At 38.7% G+C, this 15765-nt stretch overlaps 1 protein-coding gene across 1 annotated transcript in view; it reads right to left on the reverse strand.

The window, feature by feature from the left end:
- Window positions 1–15765, reverse strand: part of KCNMB4 (potassium calcium-activated channel subfamily M regulatory beta subunit 4) — a 62624-nt gene that overhangs the window by 34779 nt on the left and 12080 nt on the right. Inside the window, exon 2 of the mRNA XM_008155558.3 lies at window positions 2937–3064. Within this exon, the coding sequence (XP_008153780.1) occupies window positions 2937–3064 (128 nt within the window). The remainder of the gene's footprint in view (window positions 1–2936; window positions 3065–15765) is intronic.

Consider the following 15765-nt stretch of genomic DNA (forward strand, 5'->3'; position numbering starts at 1 on the left):
GTTTGGCTTAAAGAAAACACAACTTTTTACAAATTTTCATTGCTTGTATGGCAAAAACCATCTCCTTAGTATGGCGTGTATGATTCTTTAGAAATCTAACCCCAAGCTACTTTTCCAGCTTAAAAATTCACCACTCATTATATAACCTATATACTCAATGTACCATATATTGTCAAGCCTTGGTTTATTAGGTATATTTATAAACATATTAACATATCTCAAGTATTATGTATATATGTATCTAATGTAAACACATAGATATATTTCATATACTAATAATATAAGATATGTTAATGACTAATATGTAGCTTGTATATCAGAATGTACATGTATTAGAATCTCATAATAGATATATATGAGATATATAGTAATAACTATTATATAACACACTTCTCATATATCAGAATTTCTGGAGTCAATTTTGAAGAATAGTAATGCCTACATTCACCCACCAGAGATTCTAACTTAATTGATCTGCAGTGCATTTTATTTTTAAAGGTCCTCTGGTATAGTTATAGAAAGCAAGAGTCATAGCTGTACACAGAACATGGAAGACACACCTTATTAGATGGTACTTTTGGTTGTTCCACAAATTCCATCCCCTTTCTTCTTCCTTCCCAAATCTATTCAGGTGGATACCCTTCCTCCACGCAACTTAGGACACACTGCCTATCCCTCGTTCAGAGGTAGATTCCGGTTGTCCTTTTTGTGTGATTAGTTTGGGTGTATAGGCAAAGGAACTCTTATAAACCAAAATACCTGAGGGGATGCTGGCTTTGGGAAGCTGTGAAAATAAAAATATGTCAAGAGAGATAGGCTCTTTCTGATGTTGATCACTGCTGTGTCTGGCTGTAACATCTGGAACCACAGCAGCCATACTGTGGTCCTCAGGGAGCCACCTGAGGCAGAATTGAGATCTAGAAGAACGGGGTTCTTGATGGCACTGTAGGTCATTCCATCAAACAATCTTAATGTCAGCCCACTTATGCATTTCTTGATGTGTGAAGTAATAAATTTCCCAATTGTTTTTGGCACTCTGAGCCACAGTTTTATATTTATCTGCATCAGATGGCATCCTGACTGATATACAACTAAATGAAACCTGGTGATCAAGCAAAGCAGCCCAGAGAAGGTGATATCTGAGGGGTCTTCAGCAAGGCAGTCAAAAAGCAGAAGAAGCAAATAAAGGGGCATGGATATAAACGTATAAGGTATTCCTGGAACTGCACATAGTTCAGAAAGTCTATTGCAAAGAATATGTGTATGGAGATAAGGCTGGAGAGGTGGTAGCCTAGGGTAAGGAGTCTGTGTGCCATTGTAGATTAAGTATAGCCACAACACCTTTGCAGCTTTAAGTCTATTTCAACACCCCATGAACCTGGGCTATATCATGACTCCCTTTGACCAATAGAACATATCAGAAATAATGTTATGTGAGTTCCAAAGCAAAGGCCTGGCTCTCTTGAAATGCTGTCCTGAGGCTGCCATGCTCTAAGGAAGGTGATCTAGCCTATTAGAGAATGAGAGGCCAGGTGGAGAACAGGTGCTTCATCTGAGCCAGCACCAGGTGAGAGAAGAGGACCTTATGGACCACACAGCCATTCTAGTCTTCATCTGACTGCACATGAGCCCGGGAGCGGCCAACAGATAAACCTCCCAGCCAACCCACAGAATCAGAAGAGATAATGAATCATTGTTGAAATAAGTTGTTAGATTTAGGATAGTTTATTACACAGAAATAGTTACCTGATACATAGGCTATGCCAAGATATTTGGACTTGACTCAAAAACTATGAAGAGTAATCTGATTAGTCTCAGGTTTTAGAAAGATCACCTTGGCAGCTGCGTGCAAAATGGTATGCAGTGGGAGAAGGATGGAGATGGGGGGGGGGTTGGTGGGAAAGGGGAGGTGGAGAAGGGTATAGGAGGGATAAATGGTGATGGAAGGAAACTTGACTTGGAGTGGTAAAAACACAATACAGTGTACAAATTTGGAATTGTGTACCTGAAACCTACTAGTATATAATTTTGTTAACCAGTGTCACCCCAATAAATTCAATAAAAATGAAAGAAAGAAGAAGACTATTACATTAATGAGCTGAGAAATAATATGGATCTGAACTAAGACAGTGGCACAGGGAAGGCACAGAACAGATGTCACAGAGGTACAATCAGCATGACGGTGAACACAGGTCACCAAGAATACAAAAGAAGTGAATTAAGAATCACTCAAAGGTTTCTGGACTAGGTAAACGAGTGGATGGAAGTGCCATTCTCCAAGAGTGGGACCATCAGAGGAAAAGAAAGTTTGACATAACTGTAGAACACTCAAGTGGAGATGTCCAGCAAGGAGTTGTAAATACTGAATAATGTCTGGTGAATAGATTACCATGATTGATCTGTGTGGGCAATGAAGTGTTCTAGCCCAAGGAAACATTACTATATGGTATAGCTTGAGATCTAAGTCAAGTAAAGTTTTAATGGTGTGAACCCATTTTATTGGTACTTCATCAAAATAGAAAGGAAAAGGGAAAATGATATTTGAAGCAGTCCAATAGGCTAATAAACCTACACCTTAGCTAGTATACAATGATCCTACCTAAGGCACGTTCTTAGTGAACCCAGATGGTGCACTCTTAAGATACAAGTGCGCTCACGTGCGCTCGCTCTCTCTCTCTCTCTCTCTCTCTCTCTCTCTCTCTCTCTCTCTCTCTTCTCTCTCTCTTTCTTTTTGCTTGCAGATTCTTTGCATGCTTCCCATCCTGTAGAGTAAGAAGGGGCTTCCCTACCTACATGCTGAAAAGAATTGAGACAATCTCCATGTTGTATATTTTTCAAGTTAGCACAATCTATGATTAATTAATGTAATATTTCATAGTGTAAAACTACAAAAGGCTATAAACAGGTTTAATAGGTACATGTAAACATTGGCTTACCTTTGAAATTGATTAAAATAGCAAGTAAATGGCTGGGAACCAATCTCATCTTTCCAGTACTGTTGCCAATTCATGACACTTTCCAAGTTCTTCTGATTTTCTCTCTTACAGGGAGGAATATAGGAGCACTAACAAAACAGAACAACAAAAAGTAAACCCATTGTCCTATAGAATATTGAAACACAGTCCATTTTTTATAGAGATGGCATGCAGATACTAAATCTATTTGTAACCTACCTTATTTTTAATACAACCAAACTTAAATTGCTAACCTAGAGTAGGTCCTCAATTAATGTCATTGATAGGTTCTTAGAACTGTGACCAAACCATATAACAAAACGAATTCACCACAGGTTAACTGATATAAACAAGAGTGAAGTTCCTTGGACATCACATCAACGTTATACTGAAACAACACTGAATGAAATGAGGACCTGCTACAAATTTCAAATTTGGCACAATTACAGAAAATATGCTAATAACAAAAATACAGGAAAAAATAACCTTGAGTCCTTACTGTATAAGGATATATTATAAACAACTAGTTACAATCTAATAGCAAACTAAAAGCTCTTTTTGAGAGCCTGTCAATCAACGAAGGGAAGCAAAAAAAAAAAAAAAAAGTTAATTTTAGCTCCCATTTCTTTCTATGGACATGAATATTTTCCTTTTCCTTCTTTAACTAACAAAGAGCCTCTACTCTGCTCAGATACTGCTCTCAATGGCTAAAACTCCTGCTTTCTTGTCTTACATTCTCTTGGACAACAGATTCAGCAGGAAAGTTCCCCCCAAGTACACAATCAGTGCATTCTGCTAACCAATGCCTTTTCCCAGCCATGCCTCCCACAGAGTACTCTCTGACCCTATGTTACCCTAAGCAATGTAGATGCAGCAGAATTGGAAAATTACTCTTAACTTTAGATGTTAAAATTAGCACTTAGCATTCTCCTCCATTTTCTCCAATTCAGTCTTTTATAATGATGATGAACCCAATGAAGATAATGCCGGCTTACAGTTACTAAGTCTTGACAGTATGCCAGACACTGTAACCCATGCTTATCAGGCTTTAACTCGTGTATTTCTTTCAACAACCCTATAATGATCCCCATTTTACAGATGAGGAAATTGAGATTTCTGTCAACTCCACAATTGGAAGTAGATTCTGGCGATTTTGTCACATTCTACTCTCAGATGTTTTACCAAAGTATCTGATATTAAAGGAACAGAAAAAAAATCTATTTGCTTTATAGTATAACTTGAGTCATATTAATTTACAGAATATAATGTATCGATATCTTCCCATTATTTTCTGGTAAAATACGAACGTTTTAGCATGATACACAAAGCTCATCATGACCTGATCCCTGCCTGTCCTTGGCCTCACTTAAGCCTGGGATGCAGTCATGTGGAAGCACGTTTGTACCCAAATCGGCCATGTGCTGTCACAGCTACCTGACTAGCAATACTGTTCTTTCTCCTTTTAATGCCTTTTTCCTTAGTCCCTTCTTTCAAGATGCTGTTTCAAGATCCCCCTGTTAGGGGGATCCTTCTCTTTCTTACCCCACAGTTAAGCCCCCTCCTTTGTGTGGCCATAGATGTTGCACCCACATGATCACAGCTGGGATCACTCAGCATCACTCTTGTCTCTTTTATGTCAGCACCCCCAATTTGCTGGTAAGTTGGGACAAGGGCTATTTTTTCCCCCTGTATCTTCACATGTAGAACTATGCCTGATAACAGTGAAATTTCAAAAATGTTGGTAGCATTAATCCTATCTAATAAAGAGGGAATATGCTAATTGACCCTCACGCTATCACAAAATATGGTGGCACCCACAGCCAATAAGGAGGGAATATGATAAATGATTGCCCCGCCCTCAAAGATGGCACACCCACAGCCAATAAGGAGAGAATATGCTAATTGACTGCCATGCCCTCAAAGATGATGGCACCCACAGCCACAAGATGGCGGCGCCCAGTCCCCTCAGCCCCCCAGCTGCCCAGAGCCAGCCTGCGGCGCAGGCAAGCCTCAGATGGCAGCTGCCCAGCCACCCAGGGCCTCCTGAGGCTCAGGTAACCAGGGCTGGCCGAGGCTTGCACTGCCAACAGTGGCAGTAGCAGAGGTGTGATGGGAGCATCGCCTTCCCCTGATCGTTAGGTCGCCTCCTGCCCCTCAGGGCTCCCAGACTGTGAGAGGGGGCAGGCCCGGCTGAGGGACCCCCCCCCCCCCCCGCTCCAGTGCATGCATTTTCATGCACTGGGCCTCTAATGAATAATAACATGCTTAAAACCCAGCAAATAGTATTATTTTAATGACTGAGTCACTGCATGTTTATCTTCTGCCTATACAGTTCCACTTCTATTAATAACAGAAAGATAAAGCAAAGAGTTTCTGTGAAGTTATGAATTCTGAGCTCTTCCAAAGCAGCAGTTGGGCTTAGAAGAAATGGAGACCATTAGATAGGGCTCCAGTCCTAATATCTGTTAGGTGTTTGGGCTTGAGTAGGTCAGTCCTTTTTCTAGATTTCACTTTTTTCTAATCTGTAGTCTCCAAAATAATTTCTAGCTCTACATTTACATGATTCTCTTCTTGGATGTACACCAAGAAAGTTCCCAGCAGAAGGCAGGACTACAAACATGATAATAATATTTTTCCCAGAAGAGATCCTGCCCCCTGGGGACCTGGCTGGGAAGCCTGAGTCACCATCCAGCCAGCAGAAAGGACAGTGTGGTAGGGCCTTTCCTGGGGGCCTGGGCTTTGCATTAGGAAATGTTCATAAGGGGACTCTGATTTTTCTATTGCTTATTTTCAATAATGTGCTGGACATTTCCTTTCCTTCTACTAAAACCTTTCTATATCATGGTAAATTAGCTTATAAAGGGAGAGTAGGTGTCAACTGATTGTGCTCTTTGTAGGAAAAGAGAAATTTCTAGATTTGGAGGTGGAAGCTGTGAGGTGTGAAACCCTAAAAACACATCAGAGCCGTTTTTGCTGTGTATACTCAGCACAAGGGGTATACTAAACATCTTAGAGAATAACAACTAACAACCAAATGCAATTAAAGCAGATTTTTAAAATTTGCAAGTTAACTCAGTTTGAATTATTTACTATTTTTAGGGGGGGAGGGTGGGGAAATTAAATGTCTCTATCAAATGACAATAACACTATGATGTGACCAGGGGAACCACACCTACATGTTTCTGGAAAAAGTCAGACAAAAGCTTTCACTGAGTGAGTTCAGGGATGTCCTGGTTTCACGTGGGATAAAAGAAATGTTTCTTGCCTTCAGGAAACTTTGAGCTTGTGTGAATGGATTAAAAAAAAAAAAAAAAATCCATTCGCACAAGCTCAAAGTTTCCTGAGATCAAAATCCAAGTATTCTCTTTCATGGACTGCATTCTTTCCAGAGCATCATAGATTAAATAATGAGCTTATAATAGCCTAGTAACTTTTAGAGTTCATAACACCTTGAAAGGAAACTATTTTAAAAGCTAAACTTTATGTTCTTAAAAATCATTAATGTTCATTCTCATATATCTTGATTCTCCAGTTGGTCTGTCTTTAAAATTTCTGTGGAGCCAAACCCAGATTCTTCCTAGACTTCTTCTCAATTCTACTTAAGTGGATCAGTAGACTTTTAAAGTTTTAAAATGAGTTTTAAGTAAAATTTCAAAGCAGTGTTCTAGAAAAAAAATTAGAAATTCAGTCACAGGGACTCCTTTCCTTTCTAGGTTGTTCAAGCCTGATGGTTTTCCTGACACAAGTATAGCTCCACCATGAATCTCTCTCCTTTGGGGGAGGGGTGGAATAATGTACGCCATATCATCATCATCATCATCATCATCATCATCATCATCATCATCCATCATCATCATCATCGTGTCTAACATTCATTGACTGTATGTCTAGCATTTCATTAATCCAAATCTCATTTAATCCAAATGAGCATATATTATGACCACCCTCATTTACAGATGAGAAAACTGTGGGGCAACGGCAAATGGAAAGGCTGGGAATCAGACTGCAGTGTTCTTAACCACTGCACAACAATGCCTCCCGGGTCTTTTATGTTTAGGGCTTTCCAGTCTTCTCTTTGGAGCTCCCGATTTGGAGGTCAGGGAGAAGAGCTGACTTTTGCATCCCTTTCTTGGAGACTCAGTGCAGTGATTCTTTGGGACTGAAATCGGTGTAGCCCTCGTGAGGACTAGTGGGCTAAAGCAGTCCTTTGCAGGCCTGGTACATTCTCAGAGAAATGCATTGTAAGCCTTGGCTTATTCCCTCCTGTCTCAGTTTGGCTCCAGGGTCGGTTTTTGGTGCTATGGATGCAATTTCACTGAGGTGAATTTATAGACACAGCATCTTTGGTCATGTAGGACAAGGAGCATTCCCTTGGAGAAACTTCTTCATACCGTTCTGACCTTTTTTGTTTTTCATTTGCAAAGGCAGCATTTCCCAACTTCCACAATCACTGTTGATCAAATAACCTTCAGTAGAGTCTGAGTCATTTGCGCCTAAACTTCCATGAAACCGTTATCTTTTAAAAGTCAGGAGAAACCAAGGTCACCCCCAATAAATTTAATTTGAAAAAAATTAATTTTTTTAAAAGCCAAGAGAAAAAGAGGCATGCAATAGATTTGTTTAATGCCTACCTTTTAGGGAAAAAAAAATTGACTTCTGCATTCATGAACAAAGTGACAGGATCGAGTGGGCTATTCTGAGTATATTAATTAATGTAAAGGCTTCCAGTGAGTTTATGAAAGGAAGATACTGTCTTTACTTGATGTAGAACATTGGATTACAGACTTATTATTACTTATTTTCCATTATCTTATTTTAGGGTTTGTCAAGATGCATAATCACATGCTTTTTCAGCCTACCACAATGGATTCATATTTTAACAGAACTCTTCTTGGGTGGGTTCTTTGTGTGACAAGTGTCTTGAGGACTGCATTTCAATCATGTGGGCAGAGTAGGCAGAACTCATTTTCTTCCTTTACTGAGTCATTTAGAAAAAACACCATTGTACAAAACACGTGATCCATTTAACTAAACAACGGGGACTGGGTTCTATGTTAGGCATTATCTAAGATACAGAAATGGGGAAACTCCAGTTTCTTTCTTGACTGCACTTGGGTAGGGAGGGTAGTATTGAAAGACATAATACAGGAATGGGTTTAGCCGATTAAATAATTTCCAAAATACATTTGGTTAGAAAATGAATTCTTAAAACATTATCAACTGGAACATGGGTCTAATTATATTTTCATCCAAAATCCCCTGTTTTCTGAAATCCTGTAAGACATCTCTATGTCAGCTATGATTTGTAACTTCAGTGACTTTTTGACAATATAAACATAGGATCAGAAAAGCTCCATGGAATAAAAAGTGTAACTGATCCATTTAAAAACTCCACAAAGTTTCACATGCCTCGCGACTTCATTAATAAGCAAGTACACACACACACACACACACACACACACACACACACACACACCCCTTATGGATGTAGTGAACAAACACTAAAATTATAAGAGAGCTAAAAAACTAAGTTCGAGGGCAGGTGGTTCCAGAATGTATCTGAAAGCTAAATGAAAATAATCTCGAGGAAGAATTTGAAGGTCAAATAAACAGAAAATGTGAAAAGCAAGCTAACTAAGAACAGGAGAAGCTAAAAGGAGCTCTTTTGAGAGCTCTTCTGGGCTGGGCAGGAGCAGAGTGGTGCTTAGCCTGGAAGAGTGTTTGTCGACGTGTGCTCCCCAGCCCAGGGGACTGCATGACAAAAAGATCACCTTCTGAGTCTGACTCCGTGGGGCTAGGGATCTGCATTTCAGGAGCCCTCCTCCTTAGAATGACAGATTTTTAGAAATGATCATTTAGGCAACAAACCGCTCTTGACTACTGAGTCCTGGACAGAAAACAAAGGTTAGCCATTATTCACTCCTCACCCCTCCCCTTCCTACCTTCCCAGGAGTGTGCAGTGTAGGAATAGTAGCATATTCACAAAGGGCTCTGTAGCCCCAAAAGAGGAAGTGAAGATTTGGCTTTGGAGTGTTGAGATTTTTATGGGAAGACTTCACAGATGACTCTGGATTTGTGTCTTCATGGAATTTGCTTCTCAGTGAATGACCAGGTTGGGAAGGTGACATTCCAAGAAGAAATGCAATGTGCAAAGACTTTGTGTACGGATGTTCCAGAAAGGCTGAGTCATCCAATGTGCTGGGGTATAGGGGGCATGGGAGACGGTGATGGAAAATGCCCTAATTATCTGAACTGCGCTTCTCTGAAAAGTGGCTCACTACCTCCTGTAGAGTAATGCACCCACCCATCAGTGCTCCTTTAGTTATAGCTTATTATCATGTGTTAATACTACAACTGCATTTTTTTTAGAAATTAGTAATATTCACTTAACTTCTGGATCTGAGCAGACTGCTAAAGTTGGTGAGAGATGCAAATTAAAATGACAATGAGGTATCACCTCACACCTGTCAGAATGGCTACTATCAACAAATCAACAAATGGTAAGTGCTGGAGAGGATATGGAGAAAGGGGAACCCTAGTGCACTGCTGGTGGGAATGCAGTCTGGTGCAGCCACTGTGGAAAACAGTATGGAGTGTCCTCAAAAATTAAATATGGAACTGCCATTTGATGCAGTGATCCCACTTCTAGGAATATATCCCAAGAAATCAGAAAGGACATATGCACCCCTATGTTCATAGCAGCACAATTTACAATAGCTAAGATCTGGAAACAGCCCAAGTGCCCATCAGCAGATGAGTGGATAAAAAAGCTGTGGTACATTTATAGCATGGAATACTATGCAGCAGTAAAAAAGAAGGATCTCCTACCCTTTGAGATAGGCTGGAGAGGTCTGGAGAGTATTATGCTAAGCGAAATAAGCCAGTCAGAGAAAGACAAGTATCACATGATCTCACTCATATGTGGAATCTAACGAACAAAATAAACTGTTGAACAAAATAAATCCAAAGGCACAGAAGCATGAAACAGACTGACAAATCTCAGAGAGAAGGTGGGGGAGGGTGAGTGGATGGGAAGAGATCAACCAAAGAACTTGTATGAATATATGCATAACAGAGTGGTAAAGGCCTGGGGTGGGGGCCAGGGGGGACTATAAGAGGTCAATGGGAGAAAAAAGGGGACATCTGTAATACTTTCAACAATAAAGATTTTTTAAAAATCACTGAAGGTCAAAGTGTTCTACATTAGCCAGAAAATGGACATCCAATATATCACACTGGCATGGGAGATAAAGCTGGTTGAAACAGAGCTCGATGGATGGAGCAGGTAGATGCCATCTCAAACCCAAGCAGTAAGTGCACCTACCACAGCACTGAGTGAGTGAAGTCCTCTGATGATTGCGCCAAAAAAAAAAGATCCAACCCAGCAGGGATTTCCTTCACACTGCATCCCCAGAACCTAGAGTAAAGCCCCCACATGCGGATGCTTGATAAACATCTGTTTAATTAATGATTCCACAGATATTTTAAAATAATGCAAGCTCTAGCAAGTAGCTATGTTCCTATCAACTACGAAGATTAAGGAATGGAGAGTTGATATTAAGATATCAGAAATTATGCTGTTGCTTCAACGTTACAAATACAGTTTATGGCAAAGTCCTTAATCTCTTTCCTCATCTGTGAAATTTTCCCTACTTGGTGCCTCAATGCAAATGCCAAGGTTTACTTGTTCCACAAGTACTTATCAACAGTACCTTCTTGGGACATTGTGTATGTTATTCATAATCCTCAATCTGTGAAGACACTGAGGATCAAGAGGTTAAGTGACTGGCTTACAGGGTGTAGGCACCACAGCTTTTTCCATGATCCCAGGCAGCTTCTAAATGCCTGCTCTGTGTGCAGCTCTGCCTTGGACATGTTAGAGAAACCTAGGATTGTCCCTGAAAGGGGGGCTGGAGACAAGGCTTTTCCATCCCCTCAGCACTTTGGTAATGTAACTTGGTTGGGTGGGATGGGTAAACAAGTACAACACACGATGGTTTTCTCAAGTAGCTTCATCTTAATACACTGATCCTCTAAGCTGCATTATTTAATCTTTCCCATGTGTTTCAGAGCATTTATTTTAAAGTGACATTTCTGGGTTTTCTCTCATTAGAAAAGTAAGGCCATCTTTATTGGAGAAGAAAACTGGAAGCCTCTATAGAAAACAGTATGGAGGCTCCTCAAAAAATAGAGTTACCATATGACCCAGCAACCCCTCTTCTGGGTATCTTTGAAAACATTTATTCACAAAGATATGTGCACCCCTGCATTCATTGCAGCATTATTCACAGTGGCCAAGACATGGAAACAACTGGTGTCCTTCAGTAGAGAATTGGATAAAGAAGATGTGGTTCATATATACAGTGGAATACTACTCAGTCATAGAAAAGATGAAATACTGTCATCTGCGACAACATGGATGGCTCTTGAGAATATCATGCTAAGCAAAGTAAGTCAGACAGAAAAAGTCAAGAACAATATTATTTAACTCATATGTGGGATATAAAACTGAAAGCAACAAATGAACAAACAAGGAAAGCAAACAAACACGCATAGACACAGACAACAAACAGTATGGTGGTCACTAGAGGGTGAGGGTAGTAAAGGGGAAAGGGGTCAAATGTATGCTAATGGAAGAAGACTTGACTTTGGGTGGTGGGCAATACAATATTCAGGTGATATATCATAAATTGTACAATTGATACCTATATAATATTATTGACCATTACCACTCCAATAAAGTTAATTTTAAAAATTACTGGTGTGTGTATGTATATACGTAATAAATACATAAGCACCTTTTTTTCAAATATGGAATCATACTGTTTTGTAACCTACTTTTTTGTCATAATACAAGGGAAACATCCTTTTTGTAAAAAAATATACATATCAACCATATAATTTAACAAAGTATTTCATTATATAAGTGTATGTCTATATCAATTCCTTCAAACAGTACCATTTTATTGGACATTTAGGTTGTTTCAGATGTTTTGCCATTTTTAATGGTCCTGCAAGTAATACATTCATAGCTACATCTTTCAACAATTCCATCATTTTTTCCTATGATATATTGCCAAAAGTAGTTTTCCTGTGTCGAAGAGTATGTATATTGTACCAGGATGAATGATGTCTTCCCTCGAATTCATGTCTACTCAGAACCTCAGAATGTGACCTCATTTGAAAATAGGGTCTTTGTAGATATGATTCGTTGAGATCATAAATTTGGGTAGACCCTAAATCCAATGACTGCTGTCTTTAGAAGAGATAGAAGAGGGAGATACAAAGACACAGTCAGAAGACGGCCATGTGAAGGAGACAGAAATTGGAGTGATGCAGCTCCAAGCCCAGGAATGCCAAGGATAGCACGCAACCACCATTAGCTAGAAAGAGGCAAGGATTTTTTTTCTAGAGCCTTCAGGGGAAGAATGGCCACTTTGGCATGTTGCTTTTGGACTTTTATCCTTCAGAACTGTAAAAGAACAAATTTCTGTTGCTTTAAGCCACCCAGTTTACGGTACTTGGTTACAGCAGCCCTAGGAAAATAATGTGTATTTTTCAGGATTTTGGTATGTATTTCCAATTGCTCCCACCAGCAGTGCATGAGACTGTCCATGACCTCAGGTCCTTACCAATGTAATAACTGTCAACTGATAGGCAGGAAAAGTATCTCAATATTGTATTGGTTAATATTTCTTTGGGTATTAGTGAGATTATTCATATTTTTCATGTGCTTAGTTTTAATTCTTTCATTGAACGGCCTGTTCATGCTTTTGCCTAGTCAGGGTTCTCCAGAGAAACAGAACCGACAGGATATAAATAGACCTGTAGAAAGAGATTTATTATGAGGAACTGGCTCAGGCAATAAGGAGGCTAAGAAGTCTCATGATCTGCTCTCTGCAAGACGGAAGCCCAGGAAAGCTGGTTGTCTGATCCTGAAGGCCTGAGAACCAGGAATGCCAATGTCATGCCCCAACCCAGAGAGCAAATTTGCCCTTCCTCTGTCTTCTGGTTCTATTCAGGTCCTCAACAGATTGGGCAATGCCCACTCACATTGGTGAGGGGGGATCTTCTTTACTGAGTCTACCGATGCAAAGCTAATCTCTTCCAGAAACAGCCTAACAGACCCGCCCAGAAATAATGTTTTACCAGCTGTCTGGGCACCCTTTAGCCCAGTCAAGTTGGCACATAAAATTAAACATCACACCTAGTGTTCTTCTGAAGAGATGGTTATTTTTCACTAAGATTTCTTTACATGTTAAGTTTTGAGTCATTTCTCTACCGTGGTGCAATAATATTTGCACTAAATATTATTCCAAATTTGTCACTTTTCTTTCAATTGTAATGTTTTTAAAAATATATGTGGTAGCATATATCCATATTTCATTCCTTCTAGTCAAATAATATTCCTTGTATTGATATAGTCTTTATATATCCATTCATCAGTTGGTGGACATTTGAGTTGTTTCTACTTTTTGGCTATTATGAATGATGCTGCTGTGAATAGTTGTGTATAAGTTTTTATTTGCACATGTGTTTCAATTTATCTTGAGTATATACCTAACAATGGAATTGTTGGGTCACATAGTAACTTTACATTCAACTTTTTAAGGAACTGCCAATTGTTCTCCGTAGTGGTTGCATCTTTTACATTTTTACCAGCAGTATATGTAGGTTCCAGTTTCTCCACACTCTCACCAACACTTGTTACTGTCTTTTTTCTTCTTCTAGTCATTCTAGTGGTGTATTATTGCAGTTTTGAATTGCATTTCCCTAATGACTAATAATTTTGAATATATTTTCATGTGCTTATTGGCCACTGATATGCCCTCTTCGGAAAAATATCAATTGCCACCTTTGTTTATTTCTGAATTGGGTCATTTGCATTTTTTGTTATTGTTGTTGAGTTGTAAAAGTTTGTTATATGATATTTGAAAATACTTTCTGTCATTCTGTGGTTGTCTTTCCACTTTCTTTTTTTTTTTTTTTTTTGAAATGTTTTTTTTAAAAATTGATTTTAGAGAGAGGGGGAAGGAGAGGGAAAGAGAGGAACATCAATCTACTCAAAACATGAGCGTGGGCCCCCACTAGCGACATTTTGGTGCACAGGAAGACACTCAAACAACTGAACCACAGCAGCCAGGGCTTTTTCGCTTTCTTGATGGTGTCCTTTGAAGCACAAATGTTTTAAATTTTAAGTCCAATTACCTATTTTCCCTTTGGTTGCTTGTGTTTTTCATGCCATAGTTAAAAAACTGTGTCTAATTCTAAGGTATAAAGATTTACATATGTATTTATTCTAAGAGCTTTATAGTTTTAGCTCTTACATTTGGATCTCTAATCCATACTGAGTTAATTTTTGTATATAGTTTGAGGTACAAGTTCAATGTCACTCTTCACATTTGGATATACAGTTTTTCAAGCATCATAGGTTGAAAAAACTGTGCTTGCCCAGCTCTGACACCCTTGTCAAAAACCAATTACCCATAAATGTATTTGTTTATTTCTGGGCTCTCAATTCCATTCCATAAATTGTTATGTATAGCCTTATGCCAGTACCTCTCAGTCTTCATTACTGTAGCTTTCTAGCAAGTTTTTTTTTTAATATATTTTATTGATTTTTCACAGAGAGGAAGAGAGAGGGATATAGAGTTAGAAACATCGATGAGAGAGAAACATCGATCAGCTGCCTCTTGCACAACCCCTACTGGGGATGTGCCCGCAACCAAAGTACATGCCCTTGACCGGAATCGAACCTGGGACCTTTCAGTCCGCAGGCCGACGCTCTATCCACTGAGCCAAAACGGTTTCGGCTGTCTGTTTGTTTTTTTCCAGTCTGCGATCTCAGCCTTTTACATGGAAGAGTTAGTCCATTTACATTTAATATAATTACTTTAGCAATCTGGGTTTAAATCTCACTTATCAGTATTTTTTATTTGTTCTGTCTGTCTACATTCATTTTTCTCTCTTTTCTTGCTTTCTTTAGGACTGTCTGCTTTATATTATTTCATTTCCCTCATGCATTAGCTCGGTAGTTATATACTTTTACTATTTATATTCTTGAATTCCAACACAGAACTTCTAAATCAAAAATCAGAGTGGATTTCTAATTTAGTGGGTCTAAGATGGGACTCGAGACTGTGCATTTCTAACAAGTTCACAGATGCTACTGGTCCAATGACCACACTTTCAGAACCACTTGTTTGGAGGAAGAGATAAACTAGATATAAATTAAAATAATTACATTACATTAATTGGAAACTTTATTACTTTAAATAAATTAGTTAATATTGTTTAATAATACATAATATTTTAGTCTAATGTATTTGACTACCTTCCCAGGGTTTGAATTTTAAGAAACTTTTCCTTGACCTAGAATTGGCTTTAGATCATTCTGAAAGGCTCCAGAATGCCTTAAGTGTTTCTTTTCTCTCTCATGAAGGAAAATTTCCTACTTAAGGTACATAGGAAGCTTTGTCAAGTAATAACAACTATATTATACTTTCATTTATAGCTCTAATTGTTATTCTGAAATATTGTGTTTTGCAGAAAGGACAAGATTCCATGTCATTTACATTACTCTATGAAGTATCTGAATGTATAGAAATACTAGCAGGAAAAATCAGAAGAAACAATAATTTTATTGGAGAGCTAAATAAATAGAAATTATATAGTTTATAACTTTTGTTAAAAGTATTGCTAATTCTTAAACTTTTTGTATATAAGGAAGCATTTTTAAAGCAATTTGGTAAATTATATATTTCTCTCCCTACCTGTCCCTCCAAAATTCAGCAATTCTTAATAAGTAGCA

This window comes from Eptesicus fuscus, chromosome 7, assembly GCF_027574615.1.
Source record: "Eptesicus fuscus isolate TK198812 chromosome 7, DD_ASM_mEF_20220401, whole genome shotgun sequence".
Lineage (NCBI taxonomy): Eukaryota > Metazoa > Chordata > Mammalia > Chiroptera > Vespertilionidae > Eptesicus > Eptesicus fuscus.